This window comes from Myripristis murdjan, chromosome 21 (assembly GCF_902150065.1).
Source record: "Myripristis murdjan chromosome 21, fMyrMur1.1, whole genome shotgun sequence".
Taxonomy (NCBI): Eukaryota; Metazoa; Chordata; class Actinopteri; order Holocentriformes; family Holocentridae; genus Myripristis; species Myripristis murdjan.
Window position 1 is genome coordinate 13,433,965 of NC_044000.1, and position 27,973 is coordinate 13,461,937.

At 40.9% G+C, this 27,973-nt stretch overlaps 1 protein-coding gene across 1 annotated transcript; it reads right to left on the reverse strand.

The window, feature by feature from the left end:
* Positions 1-2,233: 2,233 nt before the first annotated feature.
* Positions 2,234-27,973, reverse strand: wnt10a (wingless-type MMTV integration site family, member 10a). Its single transcript, XM_030081564.1, has 4 exons — positions 27,512-27,973; positions 24,931-25,196; positions 18,172-18,545; positions 2,234-2,789 (listed from the first exon to the last, which is right to left on the reverse strand). The coding sequence occupies exons 1-4, from the start codon at positions 27,571-27,573 to the stop codon at positions 2,238-2,240; spliced, it is 1,254 nt and encodes a 417-aa protein (XP_029937424.1). The 5' UTR covers positions 27,574-27,973; the 3' UTR covers positions 2,234-2,237.

The following is a 27,973-nucleotide window of genomic DNA, read 5'->3' on the forward strand; positions in this document are numbered from 1 at the left end:
TACACTGACTCATAGGAACCTTACTTAATAGAAATTTCTTAAGACCAAACATGATCTTAAAAATGTGCATAGGCAGAATTCCATATCAACTTTGTTATTTTATATGCCTTGACGCTGACATCAAAATGTCCCAAGTTGTAAATCTGACATGGTATGCACACATCAAAGAGGTGTGAAGCAGGTGAGTGTAGATATATTATGATAAGAAGCTTACAGTGTTGCACAGAGTACATTGCATCACAAAACAGGAACTACTTTGATTGATGACATTTTAGGATGTTTATAGTGTGAAGAACTGAAGCCTGTTCATGTGCACTCAATTTCCTGAGGCACTTGTAATTTATTGATGGTGTGTGTGTGTGTGTGTGTGTGTGCAGCTTTTTTCACTTGTAATCATTTTTCGTCACTGGGTGTATGCACAATGCTGTTCAGATAAAGCTGAAGATGAAATCCAAGTGTGCATGTTAAACGAGGCCCAAGGTCTGCTCTGAAACGTATTCTGACAGCTCTCTTGGGGAACTTACATTACATATCACACAACACAGACAACGTATGGAACATTTTGTAAATTGAGAACAATGTGGTCTCACTGTGGCTTAGGGAGGTTGTACGACATTACATGGAAACAGCTGTACAAACTAGTCTAACAATGATTTTTGAACGATTTCAAAATGGATTCACGAAATGAACCCCAGATAGGGCTAGTGCTTTGTTTTACTCTGTTTGAACATGATTTCTGTGACTTGCATTGGAACACCCTCAGCTGGTGCGAAGGAAATGTCTATCAGTTTGTGTTTTATGTGTGATACGAGGAATCCCATGAAGCAGCACTAACAGTTACACTTTTGATTGGCTTAAGCTTCAGCTTAAGCTTCAGACACTCTGCTCAGCTTCATCATTGATTGCTTTAAGGTCCACCTTACCACAGTGGCCACCATTTAGTGCTATTTAGAGACTTCTTCTAGAAGAGCATCCTTTTATAATGGGAATAGTCCAGTCTGTTATCTACCTTTTCACCAGAATGCCTTAATGAATTCATCATCGCACATTACTGGCATTAGCAGGGTTCTACACACATAACACACAGTAATATTCACCAATACAGCAGGGCACCTAGAGTGTCATTTTAGCCAGGGGCATTAGTACTGGGTGAAATGAACAAAAATCTGATATCATCATATCCTTGAATGCATACCTTGATATCAATACTGCTTTGAGATTATAAGAATCACTGGTGCTTTCATAACATATTTACATGTAAGAGACACAACTAGAACAGTCTAATAAGTTCAGAACATTGCCTCCCTTTACTGTAATGCAGCCTTTAAAACCTATATCATGTTTTTATGATATTCAAAATCCCAAATGATATGTAGTCAAATATCACAATATTGATGTAACATTAATATATCACCCAGCCGTAACATCTTAACTTCAAAATTGCCCTTGAACAAGGCACTGAACCCCAAACTGCTCAAGGTGTGTTGCACTGTGATAGATCCTGGGGGGCTATATCTATCTCTGATTATATGTAGGAGGGAAGAGAAATGACAACTGAGATATGTAACAAGGCTAGTTAGTAGTTCATCATGTCCATGGTGGAGAACTGTAGTGTAAAATATATTCCCTCAGTGTTCGTTTACTTTATTTCTATAGTTCTTACGGTGGGAGGGTTATGGGATACTGTCCTGAACTGTTTCCCCTCATGTCACTAGTGTTATGGAGCATCTTTTTTTCTTTCTTTACGTGATCTATTAATTACCCTCATCTTCCTCTTTGCTCACTAGAATGCCATGTAGCTGTCAGCAGATTTTATTCAAAAATTTGCCATTTGTTGCTTTCACAAGACCAGTTTGAATTATTTGTGCTCAGATATTCATCTGTTGTAGCTCTGTAGGATCTAACTGAAGCTCAAAATTCCTCTGTCTCGAGAGGAAAGGCAGTAAAAGTCCAGGCTCTCCGAGTTGGGGCAGCTTTAGACGCATGCTGTATGTGAACACTCTTAACCAAAATGCTCATATTATATCTTTCAGCTGGCTCAACTGTTCCAGCCTCTGTCCTTGCTCTTCTGTTCTACAAAGAGAAAACAGCAGTCCATCGCAAAAGGAACAGGGTACATTGTTACAGTCATGTCCCCCATTTCAAAATAATAATAACAATTAAAAAAATGTCTATCATTTTTTTTGTTGTTGTTGTTTTTTGTCTTTATTGTGTACAGTCTCGCGGTGGTTGTTTCTTCATTTACAGACACTGACCCACTCTGTTATCCTGCACTCTTCACAAACCACATAGCAGCACCAGTGAAACTTGCAGTTGCAGCGTTCACTCCGCGTCTGCTGCAGGATGTTGTGGCCCCTCCCACAACACAGGCTCTCACAGTTGTCCATGCCGGGGCTGGTCTTGTTGCAGATCCGGCCCTGCGTGCCCGCCGAGTCCGATCCCAGGTCCCGCTCGCAGAAATCTGGTGACTTTTCAAAGTAGACGAGCTCATTGATGCTGGGCCGCCGGCGATGCGTGTGGTGGTGGTTGTGGTGGTTGTTCTGATGGTGGTGGTGGTGGTGGTGGTGGTTGTGGTGGTTATGGTGGTTGTGGTGGTTGTTGTGGTGGGAGTGGTCGAGTTGGCCGGTGTTTCGATTGTGGGCCTTGATAAGCGTGGCGATGTGGAAACGCTCTTTAAGAAGCGAGCCGACTAACCGGAACTCCGGGGTGACTTGCCAGCAGGTCTTCAGCTGGCAGCTCCCTGATGTCCCGTGGCACTTGCATTTCCTCCTCATGTGGTCCAGCACCACCTGAAAGAGAGAGAATAACAGAAAGAAAGAGAAAGAGGGGGATGAAGAAAGGGGGAATGAGTGGGTGACAGAGGCAAAGAAATAAAGACGAAAAGTGAGGGGAGTTGAAAGAGATTACAAAGATCAATGTCTCGGTTGCTTATTGGTTTAATTCCACAAGTGTAATATGTATGGGACTCTGGGTATGGGGGCTTTGCAGAGTGCATGCCATATTTCCAATTAGCTTTGGCCCAGTATTTTAAAATTGTTTAACGCATTTTTTATTCTTCTAACCAACCTTCATTCCTAAGGTGATTGAATAAATAGTGCATGCCACTTAAAACACTAAAGAAACATAGGCCCCCTGCTAAAAATGCCAGGTGGTCTCACTCTGAGACTGCTGTCAAGCATACTGATATCAAATAACACCAGTGGATGCAGGCATTACCCAAACAGACAGTAGTGTCATTATTCATCTTTTGGCATCAAGCAATGACTCCAAGCCTTGCACACATGTAGCGGCACATTAGACCTCCAATACTGCGGTATTTACATATTTTCGTGTGATGGTTTAATGGTGGCTGATGGATTCCTGGTGCCACTTGTATATTCACAGCTTCCCTTGGTTTTAAAGTTGTCTGAGTGTCCCACTGTGTCAATTTCACTGAAATTGAGGAAATTGGGAAATTGCATGACTGAATGAACCATTTTCACATTGCATTATTGGTTGTGTCATTTTTCTGGTTCAGTGGAAATTTAGATCTCCTTGCTTCAGTTCAATATAGACATTACAAGGTGTGTGTGTGTGCGTGTGTGTGTGTGTGCGTGTGTGTAAAGCAATAGTGCAACAACAAAGCAATAAGCATGAAAAAAGGCCTGAACAACTTTTAATGTGTCAAAGGAGCTCTATAATGGCCGTGTCTGCGTGCACAAACAAGTACACACAAATGTCCTGTCCAAGGATGTCCCACACTGCAAGACTTCCACACCCCTTTCAGCTACACACACTCGCACACAAACGTCAGCGGATGTCCCTCCCACATGGCATGAGCCCTGTCCATCCCTCCTTGCAATGTTCCCTAACGGCTGGAGCTTGTGTGTGTGTGTGTGTGTGTGTGTGTGTGTGTGTGTGTGTGTGTGTGTGCGCGTGTTTGTCAGTCATCACCAGTTCTAAACTTTAAGATCCAATTACCAACAGGAACACCAGGCCACCCAGAGTACTGACAGATGCCGCTGCTGCTGCCGCCCCTATCAACACACACACACACACACACACACACACACGAACACACGTACACACACACACACACACACACATGAACACACGTACACACACACACACACACACACACACACAAACACACACACACACACGAACACACGTACACACAAACACACATGCACACACGCACACACACATTAAGGACACACATGTACACACACATGCACAGGTATACATAGACATTCTGTGTTCTATCACAGAAACACGCATGCTGGCATTAATGCTCCCATTTGAGCAAACAAATGTATACACACTTGTGTACACACACACACACACACACACACACACACACATACACACTCACACATGCACACACATACACACACATACACATACACACACACACACTCTCTCTCTCTCTCGCTCTCACACAAACACACACACACACACACACACATATCTGTTTCGTGAGAGAGTAATGGGGGATGTATGTTATATTTGAGGAGATAAGTCAATGATTTCCACTGTCAGAAAGTAAATACAGAGGATTGTGTTTCTATTCAAGTGCACTGTACTAAACCATAGTGTGTGTGTGTGTGTGTGTGTGTTAGTGCGTGTCAGTGCGTGTGTGTGTGTTTGTGCGCACATGTTCATGCTTGTGTGTACATGTGTGCATGTTTGTGTATGCCTATATATGGATGTCAGTGTGTGCGTGCATGAATAATCTTGTAGCCTGTTCTTGCTTTGCTGTAGAGCGTGAAACTCTCCCAAGAAGAGCACCACGTGGATCATTTTCCCCGTTAAGAAACTACACAGTCAAAACCCCTTCATTATTTAGTTAGGATGTGATCCATTAGAGAGAGAGAGAGAGAGAGAGAGAGAGAGAGAGAGAGAGAAGAACAGAAAAAAGAGAAAGAAAGACCTGTCATATGCTTATTGAGTGGGACAATCCACTTACCCACCTCTCCAAACTGGAGGTCAGTTTGGAGCAACGCCAAAAACAGATACTTCGCCATCCCTATTTGACTTCTCCTTTCTCAAGGGAACAGAGAACAAGTTGTTGAATAGTTAAGAGGGCTTGGTTTGCGTGCCGCCAGGCTCCATTTCAGCGCACGCTGTGCTGTGGGTTTTCCCAACTGAACATCCCATGCACAATAAAGAGTGAGAGAAAAAAAGAGAGACAGAGGCATACTCCCTTGTTCCGGAGCATGAATGAGTGGAGTGGTGGAAGAAAGAGTGATAAATGGGGCCACTTGACTCATCCATTTGGAACGAGGGAGTAAAGAAAAAAAAAAAACAACAGCAAAAGGAAGCACTCCTGTTTGCTACAGAGCCAAAGCTAATAGTGATCAGTCATGAGCAATCAGACCACCATTGCAAAACCTGTGGAGGAGGGAAAAACATAACGCCTCTAATTAGAGCCGTAACAAATAATCAAAGAAAAGAAACAGGCCCTAGCCAGACTTATGGGTTATGCAAATGTGTTTACACGTTTTGTAAGTATGGGTTTATCGTCTATTCACATACTTTTTTGTACAGCCTATGTAAATACATGTTTATGTGTTTGAATATATGTTTGTGCTTCTACCACTGTATACGGTGGTTATCCAAACCCCTCAAATACAGTATAGGCCATTCAGTAGAATTAAATGGTACCAACTCTGAAATGTGCAGTGTATCAAGATGTATGAAAACCATTTAGGTAGCCTGTAACAACAATTATGCCCAAAGAAAAGAGGATACATTTTGATCTTAATTTCAAGTTTTTGAATCATTGCACTTTTTTGCTCCTGAAGCCTGTTAAGAAACAGGCTGGTAAGAAGTTTTGGATAAACACGGTTATACTGTTACTGAGAGTGTGGAAAAGCAGTGATCAGTGGTGAGGTGATAGAGGTTTTAAGTCTTGTTTGTAAACATGGCGCTATCATAATCCCACAAACGGCACTTGCAATGACTTCAGATTGCAGCATTCAGCTCAGTTTTTGCATAAAGGGCCAGGGCAACCCCAGCATCACAAACCTGCTGGCCTTAAACACACAGCACAGCCTGTAATCATAAAACTATCTAACCCACTTAAACCTTAAAGACAAACTGACCGGGCATCATAATTGCATCCATACTGCTACTGTTTTCAGGGTACATTCTTCTCTGCTTAGTGACTTCAAAGAACACACCAAAAAAAAAAAAAAAAAAAAAATCTTAAAATTCTTAGCCACATTAGGTACAAAAGAGATATTTCTGACAATGCTAAATCAAGAAGAAAACGCTAAATTCATCTGAAGTAATCACAAGTGATTACGAGTATATACACAAGGTCTTTGACATCAGTGTGTCCCAAACTTATTGCTTGTGCAATGGAGCGCAAAATTCACTGCTGGTAGATATAGTATCCTTTGGCAATGTCAAAAGCTTATTTTGAAATTAGTTTGATTGGTATCACAGCTGTCTGTTGTGCTGCAGGGCACAAAACATGTGAATTCAAGACTGCCGAGACACTTGACCCAGGTAGCACTTACAGCCTCCAAGCATGAAATACTTTTGCATGAACTGTTTGTATGTGTCATTTCTTAAGCTAGCTATTCACTTTACTGGTCTCTAGAAAACACCTTGTACCTTCAGTTCTGCCTTTTTTGTTGTTTGGCATGATGTCATGATACTAGAATAAAGCCAAATATAAGTCAATGCATTGTGAAATTCCAAAAATACAAGTGTTTCAATTAAAAAAAAAAAAAAAAAAAGATAGATTCAGACTCAACATGTTAGATTTAAAGCCTAAAAGTCGAATCTCAAAGCCAGTGCTGTCGCCTGCATTACCTTTATAGCTTAACGGGGGAATACCGCTCATTTAGGAATTAACATATGCAATTCATCTGCCCATGCGAGATCAAAGGAATTGTTTTGAGGTGGATTTATCTGTTAAGCACAGATCGCACACTGACTGGGCAAAGCTTGACAAAGTTAGTGAGCTACTGAAACCTCAACAATAAAACACACTCACAGGTGATCTCACAGGTTGCTTGTCTGGGAAATATCTTTCTCTTTGACAGGCAGTTGAAAGGCAAACAGGCACAATCCCAGCCTTTAATAGGTGATCGGAAATAGGGGAGCTGTCTGCTCTTGCTGTGTTAGAAGTGGTCTGTCAGTGTTTAATACAGGGTGCCTATCCATCTGACAAAAGAGTAGGTGCACATTTTGTACGTGGGGAGAAAAAGGAAAAATAACTACAAAATAAAGTAGCAGTAGTGCATAAAACTAGCACTTCATGTATGTAAACATGAGGTGATGTGTCCACTTGTGAAGCTATTCAAAAGTGTTTGACAAAGTGAAAGGTGCATGCCTTAACTAGTTCAAATATGTGAAACTGTATGTGAATATTCTGTTGGAGCACTGGGCAAAGGTTAGCCTTTTCTGTTGGTGACTAACCTACAACACAGTGAGGATATGAGGTAACAACATGCGAGAGACAGTTTTTAGTGCTTTGTCTTATTGAACTTCCATTATTAAACAGGTTTTTAAAAAGAGCCACTTCTAATCACACTCCTTGTACTCATTGTTATGACTGTATTTTTTTTTTCCAGATCTACATCTCTCTAGCGGTCTGATGGATTTAGTTGATAAGCAGATGAGAGATTGTGACTATCTGGTTTGTTCCTGTTCCTCCTCATATGTACCTGGGGCAATGGCCGGGCGAGACAAACGAACAGGGGAGAGAGAGAAAGAGAACTCGAGAGACAGAGAACTAGAGAGACAGAGAGAGAGAGAGAGACTGTGTGTCGGTGTGTGTGTGGGTATGTATGCGTGTGTGTGTGTGTGTGTGTGTGTGTGTGTGTGTGTCTGTGTGTCTGTGTGTTTGTCTGTGTTTACAATATCTGACTTGACTACTGTGGCTGATGAGAGACAAACTGATGCAGTGATTTATTGCTGCCCTGTGGCAGCAGGAACCAAACTGTAGGTCTTGAGAACAAGCCTTCAGGACGCAAAATGCTTGAAGAGGAGAGGCTCTGCGGTGGATGTGTGTGTGTGTGTGTGTGTGTGTTGGGGTGGGGTGTGCAGAAGGTGAGATAAGAGGAGAGGAGATAGGAAAAGAGGATGACAAGACGAGGAGATGATCACTGGATTAGCTCTTTGCTGTACTCCACCTCTTGTACTCACCTGGCCTACTCACTGATACTCTATCTAGGCTCAGTCATCGCCGCTCACTGCAATCAGCCTCAGATTAGAACGCAATCACTCATCTTATCTAACCTGTCATGAATCATGATAGTCTTGCTGATGATGTGAGCTAGGAACCACACAAATGTTGTAGGTGTCACCAAACCTCAGAGATAATTAATACTTTGCTCGTAATCTGTCAAACAAAGAAAAATGCACATAAAATCCTGCAGTATTGCATTGTGAGAATATTAAAATAGGTCATATAATATAAGGAAAAGATGCTTTTTGAATAAAGCATGTCATGACGCCCAAGTATTTCCACATTTCTGCAATGTAAGATAGACAGAATGAAATGATGTGGGCTAGTAACCCATTAGCATAAAACATAGTCTTTTGAAAACGGCGGCTCCTGGAGAAAAAGATTGAAAACCTCTGTGCTGTGAGCTACAGGTTGGTTTACATTGCACTTACACTAGGAGGATGTAATTGCCTCCAAATTCATTGGTGGACCGCAGTTAGAAACACACATCTGGTGCCTTTTAATTGGCTTATAGAGTGAGACAGAGGCATCTATAAAACAACCCCAGACAGAGATCAAATAAGACATGTTGGTGGCAGATTAGGACTGCAGGCTATATTATACAGTAGAGCGGAGCAAAGTGCAACATTTTGGAGTAGAGCAAGGCACACTACTGTGACAGCATGGACAGCATAGTGGAGTTGACTAAAATGAAACAGAGTTAAATTTGAAAGCACAGAATGATGTCAACTGAGGTAGATCACCTGTACACTGCTGAGGCTGCCCTGGTTTCTTCTAATTTGATAAGGAATTATTGTTTTTTTTCCTTTCTTTCTTTCCTGTTTTTTTTTTTTTTTTTTTAGTTTCCAACCACACTTTTTCACTTCTGTTTTGTTGTGTGTTACCATTCTAACACATCCACAATGGCTCAGTGCCAAAATGAATGAAACTGCTGTTAGATTTTTTTTTTTTTTTTTTTTTTTTTTGATGCCCAAAGTATTAAAAGAGCTGCAATTCTTTTACTTTTCTTTTTATTAACCACATGAGAAGGTACAGTACACTATAGTTTGGGATAGTGTACAATACCATAGTGTATTCACTGTATAAAGAGATCAAATGTATTGTGTTACTCATCTTTTACCAGCTTCTCACTACCCACCTTTTAACTTGATTTTGTGTCAAATTCAGCTGTCATGGCCAGATGTCAAGATCGGGCTGAGTCACTGCTGACTTAGCAAACATGAAAGAGTCAGTACTGACATTCAGCATAGCAAATATCATAACTTGACATGGGCTGACAATTCAGTTTCGTGTATTCTAATCAAGCTGCAGACCAGGTGGAGCTGCCGGCGTATTTAAAACTTTGATTTGCAAAACTCCCTGTGCTGTGAAGTGGAAACATAACACAGCTCTCTGACAAAGACTGCCAATAGCCAATGAGAGTGGAGCTGGACATGGAAAAAACAGGAACTAAGTAAGGTGCTGTCTGCTATCCTGACTTAGGGTAACAGGAGCACCCTGCAAGATTTGGAGCTGTGTCGTGGAAGTCGAATATATAGTTGAATACGTAGTATAGTATATATCATATAGTGTGTAATGTTCCTTGTCATCAAATGCATGATCCCTGTTCCTGATCTTCAAGTTTGAAATCTTGAAATGTCAAAAAGATTTACGCTTTTCACATGGTGCTTGATAAATGCTCAACATTTCGAGGCAAAGAATCCAAGCAACTTTGCCACCAGTCATGCCCAGCTGCATTTTACTATTCTATTAAACTTTCCATTGTGTTATCCATATTCACTTTATTCCATGGGCCAAACCCTCATCCTAGCTGTAAGCAGTGTTGTACAAATACATTGTCGTGGCAGGTTGTGTCATCATCATTAAATACTTTTAGGGGAATTCTGATCTTATGTCTCTCTGTCCCACAACCGACCCTTGTGTTCAATAAACAGTAGACGAGTCTCTGTGCTTCCTTGTGTTTGTCAGTTCAAAGACCATCTACTAAAGGACCATTAAATCCGAGCAGAAAGCCAAGGCGATATCAAAGCACACAAACAAATCCCACAGCAGCACATTAAGCCCAGACATCACTTTAAACAAATCAAACGCCTTGCATCAAAAGAACGTTAAGCACGCACAGACAATTACACACACACACACACACACACACACACACACACACACGTAATAAATGGAACAAATGCATCAATCTACAGTAATACACTTTGTTAGAATGTGTGCAGTTGTGGCTGCAAGTATATGTGTGTTTCTGTGTATTTTGTGTGTATAGTTTTATTCACTGTTATTTGTACACAATGTCCACAGATCTCATTTAGAGCCTCTAATAAAATGTTATTACCAGCGTAAGCACTTCCACCTGCTGAGCTTTTACTGTGCAGCCCGTGTGTGTGTGTATGCGTGTGAGTGTGTGTGTGTGTGTGTGTGTGTGCAAGTCTCTGCATATGAGCACATGTGTATGTGTGTGACTCTGCACATGCATGTGTGTGTGCATGTGTGTGGTGGGTCAGATCAAATGCTCTCCCTCCCTGTACTGTCAGGACTATGGAATGCTCTGCACACCACTGATGATGTGAAATGGCCTCTGAGGAGCACAGAGCTAACCCAGCGCTAATGTTGCTATTTCTGATCAAACACACTTTGCTTTTCGTGTGGGTTCTGAGTCAACGAGTTACCGTGAATGGACTCTCCAAAGCGGTTCATCATTGCTCAGGGATTAAATTAGGCATTAAAGGATCTTGAAATCCCGATATTGCTATTTTTTTCATTGAGCGAGTGGAGGTGCTGATCTAGCTTCATAATGGTTTAGATCGCTTTGCTGCATGCTGATGACTATGGTGAATCAATGCATTGTTGCAACTACAGAGAAAAGAAGTAATTTGCACTTTCAGTTTGTCAGCTGGTGACAGCTCAGTTTTCAACGCATTTCTCAGGACTGAGGTCAGCATGCTTTTGATTCATCACAGAGTATTCGCTTTTATGTATTGAACCTCACAACTCAGTCTCCACTGGTCCAATCAACGGGTTCATCATGACAAATGAATGCTGCACAGTTAGGGTTTGTTCAAACTCACAGAACTTGATTTTAAATTCTAGTGGAGGGCCCAGGATACCAAACATGTCTTCCTGAATTATAAAATTATGCATAAGGCATCTAGATATTTTCTATTTGATCTAGTGGTGTTGCCATAAATCAATGGCATGTTGGATTTGAATATTTCAATCAGTATCAGCGTTATGTAGCTTAAGTAAAGCTGCATCAGTGAAGTGCATTAAGCAAAACATTGCAACCAGCAGATACAGAATATGTATTTGACACTGTAATCTAAATACTAACTCTGAAGCTGCTTAAGGGGAAATTTAATGGGGGTTAATGGGTTTGACTAAGGTAAAATGACTAAGGTGGTTTAGACTCTGTCCAGGCGAGTGGCATCTCTGCTCGAAATCTGATCACAGTGATGAGCAGTGGGTTAATTTTACATATTTAACAAGGGGGTGGAAAGGAGATAAACTGTGTAGTTTCCCCAGTAAAAACACTACCAAAGGGGATACCATCCCTCTTCATCCCCCCTCAACTCAGCTAAGGTGTAATTACCATGGAAGAAGGTACTTGCCAGTCACACTGCAGACTGTTGCATAGCTAGCATTGTCACCACCTGTCTAATGAACTGACAGGACTCAACAGAGCCTTGGCATGGCTCTTACCTTTGCTACAGGAACATAGGAAGCCATGCCAAGCATTTGTTTTGAGGTGTGCAATTTTAAATGATTGGGCTTAGAGAAAAACTTGGCAAAGAAATTTACTGGCCTGGCAAAATGTTTCCGTGTTACAAGCCGCCACTGTAAACATGTAGTCATGCCGCTAAAACCGCTCTTATTAGCTACTGTACTGTGTTTTTGTTCCTTAAAGCCCAGCAGCACCCTGGAGAACACTGTCCATTTACAGTGATAAAAAAAAACTGATTTGTAATAAATCCAGAGCAAAATCACACATCTGAGGTGAAATCAGCAGCAAGATTAGGACAGATTTCTGTTGATCAGTGACTCCAGTTAAAGAGTAAAAATCAATTAAAAGCGCAATATGCAAAAGTGCCATGGGTCACATTAAGTGAGGAGTGTGGAAAAAGAATATAATTTGATGTTTCTCACTTAAACCAACCCTTGTCAATTTCCATAGACCACCTTAAAATCAAAAAGTTAGTTAAGCAGCACTGAACTAGTTCAGCACTCTTTGCTGTGCAAAGTGAAATTGTTGAAATGAAATCGGACGTTTACATGAACAAATACTTAAATTAATTAAAATATTTAACTGGACTTATCTCTAAATATATCCATCCTGTAGAGTCATTTAATATTTAGAGCACTGTTACCAACTGCATTAAATGCAACAAGAATGTAAACGTGACCAAGCAGAAGCATGTAAAAAAGCGTTACAGAGATGCTGATCAACATGGTGTCAAAACATCTGTGTTTTGGAACCCCCCCCCCCAAAACCCTTCTGCGATAAACTCGTCTGCAAAATCTGCACTATTGGAGAGGCGCAGGAGGAGGCGGAGAGAGGGAGAGGAGAAGGAGGGAGAGGGGCGGGGGGGAGGAAGGGCGAATCTCTTTCTACTTTCCGCCCCAGTGTTTGAAGTCTAAAATCTTTTGCAGGGTTTTAAACATCTGTTTCCAAACTGCCAGCAGCCACTAATTAGGGCTAAAAACAAGACGGGACGTCGTGAGAACCCCGGGGTGGGCATGAGGCGACATGCACACCCCGCTAAAAAACCACCACATTCCTTCACTTAAAGACTACTTCTCTGAAAGGGGGAGGTGGGGTGAGGGGGTTGGGAGTTGTGGGGAGGGGTGGGGGCTGGGGGGGTTAGAGAGAGAGGTAAGGTGGTGGTGGGATGGTGGGAGGAAAGAGTGAGGGGAAGGGAAGGCATTATTTTGAGGCCCCACCTGTCAGTGTTTTCTGTTTGATTGTAGGGGCCCTGTATGTGTGTGTGTGTGTGTGTGTGGTGTGTGTGCGTGAATGCGGTAAGGTCTTAGAGGGGTTTTGTTGGGGCTTTCTATGCTGTTTGAAGTCACCAAGGTGCACAGTATTCTATAACAGGTCTGCAGTGACTCATGCTGTGCTCTCTCTCCTTTTTCTTACTATCCCTTTGCCTCTGCAGCCCCCCCTCCCCCCCCTCCCTTTTTTTTTCTTTTTCTGTATTACATTTCCAGCCTGTGATTGCCTCTGTGCATTAGACTCATTAGAGCACTAATCGACAGTCTGTGGTGTGCTGTGACATCTAAGCGTGACTCCTCTGATTCAAGTAAAACCTCATAACTACAATTTTGGTCTTGTATTGAACATTTACAACGTCCCCTCATATCATACCATTACGATCATGGTGTAATTTGAGGTATATAACAGAGGAATCGGGATTCTCTTAATCTCTCCATTCCAGACAAGCTCACTATTTGGGAGATGCATATTTTCGGAACATCAGAGAGATATACCTGCCATATATCACATGGGGTAAGTAGACAAAGAGCTTCAACTTTGAACCTGTCAAGGTCATCAGAGGTCATCAAGCCGGTGTCAAAACACAGGAGGGAAAGTTCAGAGGCATCGGGCATCAGCTAGCCTAAATGGCCATGACCAGAATCTTTGCCAAAAACGAGGTAGTCTCTTTGATGTAGCTGTCAGCTTTCAGTCAAAGATCATAACGCTGGGTCGGAAAGATCAAACATGAAAGTTTCTCTTGTTACACTGATGCCTATATTTGGCCACAGCAGAGGTCAAGAATACTAGGCTAGGCATTAGCAGCTTGGCACAGTGGAAAAAAAATTAACAGTGATGAATCTGACAGTTTCTTTTTTTTTCATTCTGAAAGCATCACCTGTCTTGAAAAATCCTGTAAATTAGTGACATCATTCATAGCTGTGCCAGAGCTTCACAAAGTTTGAGGATTAGGTTTACATATTCTCAATTTGAACACAAAAATCTCTATCTTGCTGATTCCATCCTGAGATGTAAAATGTGCAATATAGACCATGGCAAAATTATGTCTCTGACATAAACGTATTCCTTAACTTGCATTGTGCATCAGAATTGAGGGCTCCTGTAACAAAGTAGCAGCCTCATAAACGTCTTCTGCCTCTCTTTTGCTTCAGGTCACGTATACTATTAGTGTCGGTTTCCATGTCTCGTCTTGTGCATCAATTCTTGACAGTTTCATGACACATCCCACTAGCTAATGTTTTTCTCTCACACACAATCAACTGCGACTGCCAAACACAGATTCTTGGCAAAAACAGCAGAGACAACTTGACCGCACTATGACTCTCTCTCAGCGACTATAGCGATTCTGTCAGAAAAACAGTAGTTCAAAACACGAGAACTGATGCCTCTCTTTACCAAGAGCCAAAGTGATTTAGCCAAAGTGATATTTGTGACACAGAAGAATCATTTAGTGTTATCTGTCTCATCACTGAGGTTAGGCTTATTGTGCAATGAAATCATCACTTTCTTTATAAATATTCCAGCTAATTGGTGCCTCTGTCATTATACTTTGGCTGACAGGTTATTATTTAAAGCCACCTGCCAGTGGCCTCATTGCCCGTTCAAATTTCTGTGCCCTATCAAAGAGTGATATATGATCATCTCCACATGCTGTAATCACAATACAAAATGAAGTCATTGTGTTTTGTTGGGAAATTACCATTAGAATTAAGGTGGGTGACTATTTTAGGGAAACAATTCTTTGTCTCTCGCTTACCGCGGCTTTCATAACCCATCATTTTTTCATTGTTAGGTATTTAGCTGAAATCCACAGTGGATTGCCATAATTAGAGGTGCAACAATTTGCTCAGGGACACTTTGACAGATTACACTGCTGTTGATGGATATTATTGACTATGACAGGGATCAAACCTGGGATATTTTGGATATGGGACATTACATACAAATAGGCCACTCTGCTATTAACTTTACTCAAAAGATAGAACACATGCCATTGCCATTGCAAGATCAGCCCTGCTGCCAGGATTTAAAACTTTATTACAGCCAAGCGAATGAGAAAGACCCAAAAGACAGATTATTCTCTTGCCCTGGAATCTGAGCTCATGAAAGCATTACCACTCATGTCACATTGCTGCCCACCTAGAGTTTATTCCTATGTCAACAGCACTGATTGGAATTTATGTACTTACTTGCCTCCACGACTACTACTATTACCACTACTGCCGAGGCATGCTGCTGTTCAATTTGGCTGACCCGTTCCCCATTTGTGTTTTGTCTGCATAATCAAGGAAACCAGAAGTTAACTGATGGAAAGATACTAGCCCAAATTACTTAGGAGGAAACAGTGAACAATGAGCAATTTACAGTGGCTTCTTGTCTGTGTTCCACTGCAGCGCTGGAAGCCATCAAGGCTTATCACTGTCATTTACATCTATCTTTCCCATTGCCCAAGGGAGAACATACTGTAACAAGTAGTTAGCCAAGTGAGGTTAGATATTAGACTTAGAGATCAATTCAGTGCAGGGACACAACTGGAAAAAAACAGAGGGCGGCTATTTTTTGCTGTTTGTCTCTCAATGGCTCCAAATGTAGCATCAACCTGCCAGCTAAAGAAGTCATGGCAAGAGGCTGGCTTAAAGGGATAAGGCTTGTTTTAAGGTTAATTACTCTGTATGTAATTTGCTATTGCATTTCTGGTGCAACTTAATAGGCTGACAAAAAACTCAAATAAACATGCCACCATATAGTGCCAACCTCCACATGTCAGTTCAGATGTTATGCTGATCTAATGGCCTTATTATCCAATTAGCCTGACAGTATAGCACAACAATAATACACCACTCTCACAAAACAAGCCACAAAATGAACCACATGAGCAAAGGAATCCTTCAGAGCACAATGCTTTGCGATGTCAATGTCATTATTAATCAAAGTTAAAATGAATGTCATCCAAAATCACTTTATCATCATTGTTGTCATCATTAATCAAACTTTAAATAAACTAAAAGTCAATATATTATAATTTTATCTACCACTAGCTTTATATAAAAATACTTCAGATTGCTCCCTATGTGAGCAACATTTACACTGAATCATCCATTACTACAGTCATTATGAATTCATGCATGAAAGCATCTTCATAAAACTAGTTGTTGCCAGTTGTGGCGATGCATTAAGCTAATTCCAACACATGAAAGAAGCCTAGAGCGAGTCCCATTGCCATCTTAGCCAATATGCATACCTCTCTTGGGGCTGCACTGGGAAGAGGGCAAGAGGGCAAATGCTTCCTCTGAGCTGTTAAGTAGATGAAATTGAGCATGCATGAATTGCCAGCCACAAGATGCTTGATTGGACAAGAGCTATGGCTCCCAGTACAATACAATAAGCTCATAATGATTTTTTTTTTTTTTTTTTTTTAAACTTTGAGAATCTGCTTAAAAATCTATCAGAGCAGAGAATCTCATCTGCCATGAAGGTAAAGCTCAACAGATTACAAGGTAAACTAACAATGTGCTGTTACTCCAGTAGCCTAATTGAATTATTGGATCAAAAAGCCAATTTTCCTGTCAACCAGTTTTAGGTTGGAGTCCTGCTTTGTTGCAAAACAGGTATAAAAAGCTTAATCTGATTTGGAAATGTGATTGTGAGAGCAAATAGTCGTAAAGGATGAAGCAATCCATGGAAGAAAAGCAAATATTTATGAATGTGACAAATAAAAATTACAGTAGTAACCCAAGCAGAGGCCTCGCACCCTGCATCTGTCCTGCATTAGTGCTCTGGGTTGTGCAAACAGTTCCTCTTTGGAGAACAGCAATAGTGTGTCAGCTGCAGAGAGCTGTGAAAGTTACACTAGTTACAACTGTACAGAATATAACTGTGATTGTTATAATACAATGTATGGGTTCCCAGTTGAAACACACTGTAACAACATTGCTGCATTTAATTACATTGTCTAATGCTGTCAGATTTTGATTCAAATCACCTTAAAACATCACAGACATCCTGTTGTTATTTTTGCCTCAACATCAACTGTCAAGTAACAATTATTGCGAACAGCTTGGAGAGCATACATAGATCACTCCTTCCTCTCTCTCCCTCTCTCTCTCTCTCTCTCTCTCTCTCTCTCTCTCTCTCTCTCTCACACACACACACACATATAATCTAAGCCAACAGAATTAAATCACAGTGTAATAATGACAGCACACTGTGGACCTTGCCAATAAAATCAGAGTGTGTTGTTCACTGTGACGTTATCATTGGCCCATAGGCCCTCAACCCACCCACGCTCCACCTGCTTTACTAGTAATTTTTTTTTTTTTTTTTTTTTTGCTCCTTTTTGCTTCAGCTGGTTGTATATCAGTGACTATTGTAAGATTCCCAGAATTAGTACAGTAGAATTTTTCCAACCTTCCCTTTGAGAATGAAGCCACAATGCACAACAGCATAGAAAAACATGACCTTAGATACATCTTTTTCTCATTTTATAGTTTATATTAGAAAGTGGCATCTTTACACAGATAGCAGAGAGTATTTGTCCCCTCTATAGGCCTTTAGTCACTTATGGCACCGTTGCTTACAACAGAGCCAGGGTCAATTAAATTTCAGATCAGGTGATTCAACATGGAAACAGAAACGATAATTCATTTTGTTCTGCTAAGAAAATTGACAGCCCATATTAACTGAAATGAAGGTTAAACTGACAAAACTAGCTCCTGTGACAGTCCCATTGATTTGTGTAGTAGCTACAGTATGGATGGGTGAATGTCATCACAATTTAGCTTTCACCGTCAGACAGGACAGTAGAAAGTTCACTGAGAGTTAAACAAAATCATCCAACCGCAAATACCCACAAATGGGCACAGAGACTTGGGACACACACACACACACACCTGAGATGTATGTTCATAGTAGATAAAATTCACTAGGACACACAAGAGAGAAATTCTGTTGGACCTCGACTTTAAAACTGCCCATGTTCTCTCACACTCACCTGCCTCCCAACTCTGTTATTATGCAGCCTCATGCGGGCATGGATGTCCTTGTAGGTCTCACGGGCATCCAGGAAGTCCCGTGAGAACTTCTCTCCGAATTCCACGTCAGGGCTGCAGCCGCCCCACTCCCAGGAGTCCTGAGGCCCTGGCAGGTCGGCGGGGAAGTGCTCCATGACGCCATGCACCATACCCTTCCCCCGGTGGATGGCCTCCAGTTGCAGACGGTGCAGTTTGATGCGGAAGGCCTCCTCGTCTCCACGCCGCTTCTCATCGCAGCCGCAGGCCTTAAGTTTGCCCATGGAGCAGGCGTTGGCTACTGCATGCACCACGCCTGCTGCCGCAATGGCATATGCAAAGGCACTCTCTCTAAAACCTGAGGGGATAAGAGGGAGGGAAGGGGTTCATATAAGGAGAATAGTTGTACATCTTATAAATATAGATGCACCTGAAGGAACAAGAAGACATTTCATAGTCAGGCAATAAAATTTGAGATTGACATGAGTTTGGGAAAGGATACATAACATGTAAGAAAAACAGATTCATCACAATTATTTTCATTGGTAAAATTGAGCAAGTCAGTTAAAATGGAAATTGCCAAGAGGAAGCTAAAATTTGTGCTCTGTTGATTGACACAGCGTTTCAGTGTATAATATGAACACTTTATGAGAGCTGACCTGAGGATTGTATCAGTGTTCAGGAATGTGCCATGTAGCTCTTGTGAATCTGTGGCGGAGGCAATATTAATGTTATGAACCGGAGTTCATGTAAAGTGTTACCAAATTTTCAATGACCTTCAGGCAGAACATACCACTGTACACGTGTCATAAACCTGAGAGATGAAAGGAGAGGAGGAATAACAAATAGACAGAGGACGGCGGACAACATGATGAAATAAACTAGATAAAACTGAACACCAGAGTATTGTGACCAATGTGCTGTTCATTTTTTTTTTTTTTTTTTTTTTTTTTTTTTTTTCCAATTTTACAACTCCTGTGGTACAGTTTCTATTTTTGGCCTACAATAGCATCAGTAGTAGTAGACATAACCATGTAACTCTTCTCATTGAAGTTTCCGCTGTTGGATACAACTTTTAAAGTTGTGAAGTTATTTTCCTGCTGAACAGTACAGGAAAAAACAGGACAGGAAAAAACTACATCTGCTAACCTCTCTGTAAACAACTCCTGCCACACTGCTCACTGATTGTGGATTTAAAGGCTGTTCCACATGCATTTGTTCATACTTAATGAAAAAATAGTGTGGTGAAAGAGGCCATAATATTTTGTTAAGGGTATGCACAAAGGAGTATGCACACACATAAACATATATACAGTACACATGTGCCGAGGCTTATAAAAATAGGAGAAACATCTGGGACAATAGCAATTAAGTGTTCCCAACACTTGCGTATTACGTCTCTGTGGATCAACTGAAAGTGAACAGACCACCACCCCTCCCATCAGAGGACTCGCTGACACACTGGTAACAATAACAGGGCCGTGTCTCCCTCTGTCCATCGTGCTGTTTATATCCAGTGTTTTTCCTGAGTTCTTTCATCCAACCTAGCCATTAACTCGGCTATCACTGGGAAATGCTGAAATGATCAGTAAGTCAACAGAAATTAAACCACGAGCATTTTGATAATCGAATGATCGCTTTAGTCTTCTATTAAGTCAAAATACCAAACATTTGTTGGTTACAGCTTCACAAATGCTGGTTGCTGAAGATTTGCTCGCTTTTTCGCTTTTTGCTCTGTTTCATGTTGACCTAATGTAAAATGCAAACTTTAAAGGCGCACTGTGCAAAATTGAGAAAAGTCGATTGAAAAGAGGACTGTTTAGACTCAACTGAGAAAAAATGTGGAACGGGCACATGGAGACTCAACCATGACCTATGCCTATTCCATGTTTTTTTTTTTTTTTGTTTGTTTTTTTCTGTTAAGTCTAAACAATCCTCAAGAACAACAACAATATGAACTGTCCTTTTCTGTTCGTTGTTGTAGCATTGCTTGTGATGAAGGTTCAGGAGCATTGAATATGCAATATGCATGTGTTTGGTTAGTTATGCACTGCAACCCCGATCCCTGCCTCATTATCAGCCCAATATGGCCCAGACAGGCTACTGCATGTAAAGGAAACAAATAACTACATAATGAGTCTGTACAACTTGTGAGGGCTTTTGCATTAATGGATAATCACTTCCCTGTCTCCTCTCCAATCAGTCTACAGTAACTTGTATGTGGTCCATGCAAAGAGTACAACTCTAGTAGGACCTATCTTTAATTCACAGGGCTCATGCTGTCTCTCTCTCTCTCTTTCTCTCTCTCTCTCTCTCTCTCTCTCACACATAACGACAGACATTCTCTCTGGCTTTGTCTTTACATTTCTGTAGCCCCCCCTCCCAAAAAAAAAAAAAAAAACAAAAAAAACATATCCATTGGGGAAACCCTAAATATTGAAGGATGACGTGCCCCAGCAGCACTTACACTCATACCCTCTACACTCTCCCTGTGTTTGTTGTTGAAGCTCAGCTTACTGCCTGTAAGCATGGTACCCTCAGGTTCTATAAAAGCAGCCCTACTGGCATTCGCTTACTGGTGTAGAAAATAGTGAAGATTATAATGGAAACTTGTAAAGAATACATGAAAAGAAACCACTTAAGACTTTATAGCATACTGCTAGCAGGGGAAATGATTCAGGCTGCTCGTTGGAGTCAAATAAAACTCTATTAACTACCATCGCTCCTTTTGGCAATTCCTGATTTTATTTCCTTGTTTATATTTTAAAATAAACTTTATGTAATTTGTTGTAAAGCCTGAAGTATGATATATCAGCTGCTGTACTGTTTTATTTTTATTTTTATTTATTTATTTTCTATAATTTACAATGGCAAATAAGCTGTTGGTAGTGGAATTCAGCACGATGAACAGAAATTCAGCCTCAGAGCATCTGAAGGTGGCACTGAAGAGCTGTCACATCAAGCAACTGCACTGCGTCTGTCCTTCACAAGCAGGGACGCTCGAGTCACTATAAAACTGAAATGACATATTCAAACACAAAAGTTCTGTCTCTTTAACTGGCTGCCAGACCATTGTGCCTTCTGGTGTCTAAAAACAGAAACTATATTTGGATGTTTCTCAACAATTACTGTTCAGGGTAGAGCATGCAGTAAGAACCAGAATTACTGGAATATTCTGTCAGAGCATCAACTGAGACTACAGTTTAAATGAGGTTTCAACACCATATCTCTCTTGTCCGCCATCTGAATGATTACACTTTCATTAACTTCAGCTTTCACTGAGGAGATTCAGTGCAACTTCCTGAACTCACACCTTGCTTTCATTCATAACCATCCTCCCATGTCATAGTGAATGTGTTAACCTCTTGAAAGTTGGACCTAGAAATAAAGATTGAATGGAGTGTTGGTTGACTTTTAGTGCGCAGATACATCACATCAAGCCCCTATAGTCCCTCTGCACTGCACACTTCTTACTGTCTTTGCAAATTGCTATCATCCAAAGCCTTTTACAATGGTAATTATGTAATTATTTTATTTTGTAGAATAAACACACACATATACACACACACACATGCATAAAGTCAATGAGGTATACACACATGCATACTCATCCGCGCGCACACACATACAAATTCTCAAATTATATTACACAAACTAAAAACTAAACTAATCATAGAAACTGAAGAATTTACTTCTGTTACTTCAGTTTCACTCACTCACTCACTCTAGCAATTACTTTTTTCTCCTCCTCCCTCCATCATCCCATCTTTCCATGGTTCCATGGGGGGTGGAGGGGGGTGGAGGGGAAGAGAGGGATGGCACTTAGGCGCAGCCTCAAACATGGAAAGGCTGTTTTAGCTCTTGCCCTGCTCTGTGCCAGGCTCCACTGCGCAGGCCAGCCGGAAGACTGGGAACAAATCAATCTAACAAATAATTCACCGGCCACGGCACGCCCGGCTGAACTGATGGCAGAGGAAGTGGCAAAATGAATTAAAGTTTCAAAGGAAACTGTCACTTTGTGTTACAGAAACCGACTAAACAGGTTTATGCTTTTGCCGCCGAGAGTTGGGAAAGTGCTGAGAGCAAATTCACAAGCACTTGCACTGGCAAGGGGAGTAAAAGCATTAGGAGCAGCTCAGCGAGGGAGAACGAGAGACACAGAGAGATAGAGGACGATAGAAAGAAACTCTCCTATGCCTGTCGTTCCTTGTCCTGCCTGACTGCCTTTTTAGCCTAGTTTTTTTTAATCCAGGCTAAACGGGAACGAACATGGGTGCATTAAAGTTATCAGAATGCATCAGCAGAGTGATAAGTGCATGAGCCAGCGAAGATCCAACCCGAGTCTGCTGTAGTAAAATTAGACACCCAAACAAACATTGAGGTGGAGTGCACCTGATATCCTACTCAACAGCTATGCTATTAATAGAAAGTGATCTTGAAGATAGTGAGATTAACTTTACTTGTTATTGTCATTTTTCAGTCAGTTATTTAATAGCTGTGGTGGCCTGTCAATCCTAGGGTAAGGTAATGCCAAAGAATTTGTATCAGTTTCAAAACAAAAGTTTTGGTGTGACTGTGTAAATGCCGTTTCATGTGCCTTTCCAAACATTAAGATATCTCTTTGGATGGTTTTATTACAAAGCAAACTTACAAGTCTAGTGTGCAGATTAAGCCTTTTGTGACCATAATTTTCTCTGTGGAAATCTGCACCAAAATCTTGTGTTGATCTCTTTGATTATGCTTAACCAATGTCTGTGAATCTGTGCTATTTAATGCAGGAGTAAAATAATGCCTTTTGCAGTAGCTGCACGCAACAGTGGTGTGGCACATTAAATTGTATCCATTTTTTTAGCTTCTGTCAAGCATAGCGTATTAACATGTAACAGATGAATCATGCAATTTAAAGACGTTGTTTATATCAGTGGTTTGGAGTTTCTGCACCCGGGGCAAAACAGGGATACCAGACAACCAGCAACTGCCTCAACTAATAATGACAAACAGCTTCTCAATGAGTCAGTGAAGAGTGAAAGTTGGACCAGAGGTGTGCTGGCACAAATATAACAGAGCTGCGGGAGTTGTTTCAAGTAATCCACAGAGATGATGGGAAATAAAGATCTTAATGGATGAATAAATGTGACAAAACCAAAATCAAGAATTGCATGCCCACAGTCTGGATAGAACATGTTTTTAGCAACATCCCCAAAATCAAGGTGTAATGCATTTAATTAGTGAGTTATCTTCACTGGGGGAATTCCATCTGCAATTCATCTGTGCCTAAAAAAGAGTTCAGCACATTTTGAACAGAATAAGTAGGGCAAAGGTTTTCTTCACTCATTCAGAAAAAAATAAATATTGTTCAGTTTTGTCATGAACATACTTTGAACCAGATTTCGAACAAATCAAATGAACATTTTTATAATGACAAAAGTGTTCATTTGCATCACAGGAGGCACATATTATCAAGGCAATGCACAATCAAATTAAGGCTGCATATAAAGGATAACCAAAACCCATGTGCTGTAATGGTAGGTAATGGATGAAGAATCATCAGAGTGCTTTGATATGTAATAGATGTTATTTTGGCATACAATTTAAATTTAAACAAAGACTAAATTAGTTTGCTTATGATATTTAGGACAGCTCCCTCTCTATTTTCAAATGTTCAATACAACAATATGTGCATGCTGAAGGAATTTACAATATTGATCTCTGAGGAGTATCCATTTCATCCTTTGGTTGAACTGAAGGTGAACTGAACCCAGGACTCAAAGTAACAACCATACTGAGCACTGTGCATCCATCCAGGTGCTCAGGCTACTCAGAACAGATGTCTTTCACAATAAATAACCTGAGATGAGTCCATCTGAAGGCTTCACGGCGCTACAGATCCTCTTTCATCCATTGTGGCTGACTTGCGAAGCTCCAAACACCACAAAGCTTCAGAGGAAACTGATCTGCACTAGGTTTGCTAATTCTGAGGTGACTAACTGCTTTTGAAGTTAGCTGCTCTTTTGTGTCAGCTATTGAGGAGCTACTGTATGGTTACATTGGAAAATAATGCATTGTGCACAGTGGCCTACTAAGTGTTACTGAAGATAACCATTGGATTATCATCACCAGGGAACAGTTTGGAAATGTATCTGTGAGGAAACTGACCTCTTTTGATCATCTTTTTTTTTTGGTACATTTGGAGGATTAGCAAGGCTCCTTTAGAAATATATAGAATATCTATGTGACATCCAACCTCATGGTAGCCTCCTCTTTTAAGGTATCTTATCAAAGTAACATTGAAGATGAAACCATACTCTGAAGACTAAACTGTTTTAAAATATTGAATTGCAAGACTACACCACATTGCATTGTGCAAAGAGTAATCTCTAGTGATATGTCATCTCTATGGGCTATTGTTGGAAGAGCTAACACTGTCACAAATGACCATAGCCAACCTATTTAAGAGTTGCCCTGCTTCAAAACTGAACAGTTAAACTATTCTGAACTATACAAAGCCCTGCTTTATTGTGTCCACACTCTGTTGTGTAGAGAAAGGCCATGAAACTGAAGTCTTTTGAAGATCATACTGTCACATGTTTTATATGGGCAGTTTACGACATTATGCACTGAATAATGCAAAGCAATAAAAATGCAACGCAAACTGGATGCAAAACTGTCACAAATTTGAGATGTACATTCATGTGAGGAGGTAGTATCTATGGTATGTTGCGTATAATGACCATAAAACTGACCTCTTTTGAAGACCACACTGTCATAGGGTATTTTGTTTCTGGTCTCCAGGCTGGAGCAGTTCCAGCGGTGCCCTCTGAACTGGTGCTGGCACTCATGGATGGCAATCTGGATTCCTTGGATGGCTGAGGCTGTCACATCTGGGTTCCTCATGCACACCTCCAGCTGGCGTCGCGTTAGCCCTGGCAGCGTCAGGCACACCGTGTTGGCATTCAGGATTGGGTCGATGTTGGGGATCTTCAGGCCCAAGATCTCGTTGGAGTCTACCCTGCATTAAGCACACAAGTCAGGTTACTGGCAGGAAAAAAAGACCCAGAGAATCGCTGCTCTTCCCAAAAGTCTGGACAACTTTTCTTGTGGATGTATGGTCTTATGTGTCGTGGCGCTGTAAGAGGGCCCACATTACCAAGCAGAGGCCCTGACTTGAGGGTTTCCACTATAGTTGACTCCTGTAAAACCTCAATGGTACACAGTATGGGTTAACGGTTGTAAAATGATGTCCAGATGGTGGCAGATAGGGTCTAGAAAGGGAAAATCCACCCTGAGACCTAATTTTTTGATTTTGATTCAATTTATGACCACGCAAAATCCTCACAAAGCTAAAAAAGCTGCTCTTAAGTGTGTGCTATCCTCAGGCAAAACAAAATCCACAAACTTTCTACTTACACTGAATAGAAGACTGACTTTAAGGACACACTGAGAGCATCCAGGGTGATTTCATTTTAGGTTTCTAAGCTGATATCACTGCAATGAAATGCTGGTTTGGATGTGCAAGCTAAAACAATCCATTTGTATACAAACTAGGTTAATTAGGTCAGTCCTGGTGGTGTCTCAAGAGGACCTAAAATCAAATCAGAGATTTAAGTTTCACTTTTCAAGACAGTTGTTTATTCAACTGTCCAAAATAATAGGAATAATATGAAGTAGGGGGTTTCACAGAAGAGTTGAGTGATGGGTATCCCATTTGTTAGTGCAAATCATCCAATATATCTTTTACATGAAGTGATATGGCAGGATATTGCAGTAAAAACAGCAACCTACCTGCACACCATTAAACTTAAGGAAATCACCCACTAATAGCCTGTAAATTCAGTTGTGGCTGGACTTTTTCACTTTAAGGTGTGTCCTTCCACTGTAGTAGACTGCTGCTTCTGTTGCAGATCAATCATGTGAACAACAGTCATTCAGCTGACAGCGGTCACAGCTCTTTTCGACTTCATAGGGAAACACTAACAAGGAAAACACAGACTACACTGATGATGGCATGTGAGCTGAAAGGTGCCCTGCTTTTCTTTTCATTATGATTATGACTAAAACACAGGTTTCCCGGGACTGAGTGTTTGTATCACTGAGACACACAAATGCACTTGCACACAGTGTGTAACTGCAGGCAAACACTTGCATCTACGCACACACACACACACACACACACACACACAAATTGAAAGGCACACAGGAGCGAACATGAGCATGCTCACACACACACGCACACACACACAGATGTACACAGAAGTACAGTCACAAAAGCACATGCACATACAGGCACAAATACACGCTCACTCATAGATACAAACGCATGCTTGTGTGCATGCACTCATACACACACGCGCGCACACACACAGACACACACACACATGCACACAACTTCTTCATTACCTCTAACTTTGTTTCTACATTCACCACAATGCCTGTGCAACTCCTCACTGCTGCAAGTCAAAGAAACTACACTTTAAAATTCACCAACCACCTTGTGCTATTTCTGAACAGTGAGTCAATACAATGTTCCAAGTAGTAGTGACGGTGCATCTGATGTGGTCGATCAAAATAGAGCCGGCTGACATGAGATCTATCTGTTTGAGCTGTTCTGCCCCACTTTTCTGGATGGCATGACATTTTTTTAACAACCTGCTTTTGTAATTGCAGTTAGGCTTCTGTTCCTACCTGTTGTGTTCCCTGCTTTGAGGGAAGACCTGTTCCAACAACTTCCAACAACTGTGTATGGGTGTCTGCAAGGGCACACGTGTGTGTGTGTGTGTGTGTGTGTGTGTGTGCTCCTTTGTGAGGGGGGCAGGGGAATATTGGCAGTTGAATGAATTTTGATTAATTTCCAAGCAATGCAAGAACTGTTCCAAACAATGTTTCAGAATGTTTGCCTTTTTTTTTTTTTTTTTCAAAATCCGGTTGTCCAACATCTAAAAAGCATTACTTGAATAAAAGTTAACTTTATATTGTCAAAGTCGCTAACTACAATATTGATTATTTTCTTTTTTTGTCTTTTTTTGATGAATACAGTGATATATATATATATATATATACACACACACACACACACACACACACACATATATATATATATATATTACACTAGTTTAATTAATCAGTTCATGAAACTATGAAACTACAATTTTTAAGCGTGTAAAGGAAAAAGAAAAGAAAAAAGACAAAGATTCACACATATATGAATATGAACATATGAACTCTGGGCACTGACTGATAAATTCTGTATATATCGAGATTACTGATTAGAGAAGGCAATTCCATTTAATATTAAACTATTTAGTATTTAATATTAAACCAACTCACCTTTTATCCAAAAGACAAATTACTACCAAGACGTACGTCATTCTGAGGAATGAGAGTTCCATTGTGTGATTTGTAATTTTGTTGACAAATAGTTTAGAGAGAGAAAAGGAGAGACAGAAAGCGAGTAAGTCCAATATTCCGTCTCAAGGCTGTAGGATTTTTCAAAAGAGTGAGGGGGAGAAAAAACAAAAGAAAAGGGGGTCAGGTCAGGTCCGGCTAAAAGTTGGCGCTGGAGTTGACAGCTCAGACGACCCACGTCCAGATGTGCCAGCCAGCGGGACAGGCATTCAAGAAAAGTTTCATCAACCTCTCAACTTACTGAATGGAGGAGATTGTTGCAGATTACCAGAAGTGTCAGTGCTATCTCTCTCACACGCATCCGTACACATCCCGGTATCTCCGCCAAGATATTTGCATTGCAAAAACATCCGAGAAAGACGGCTGCACCAACATAGGCGCTCT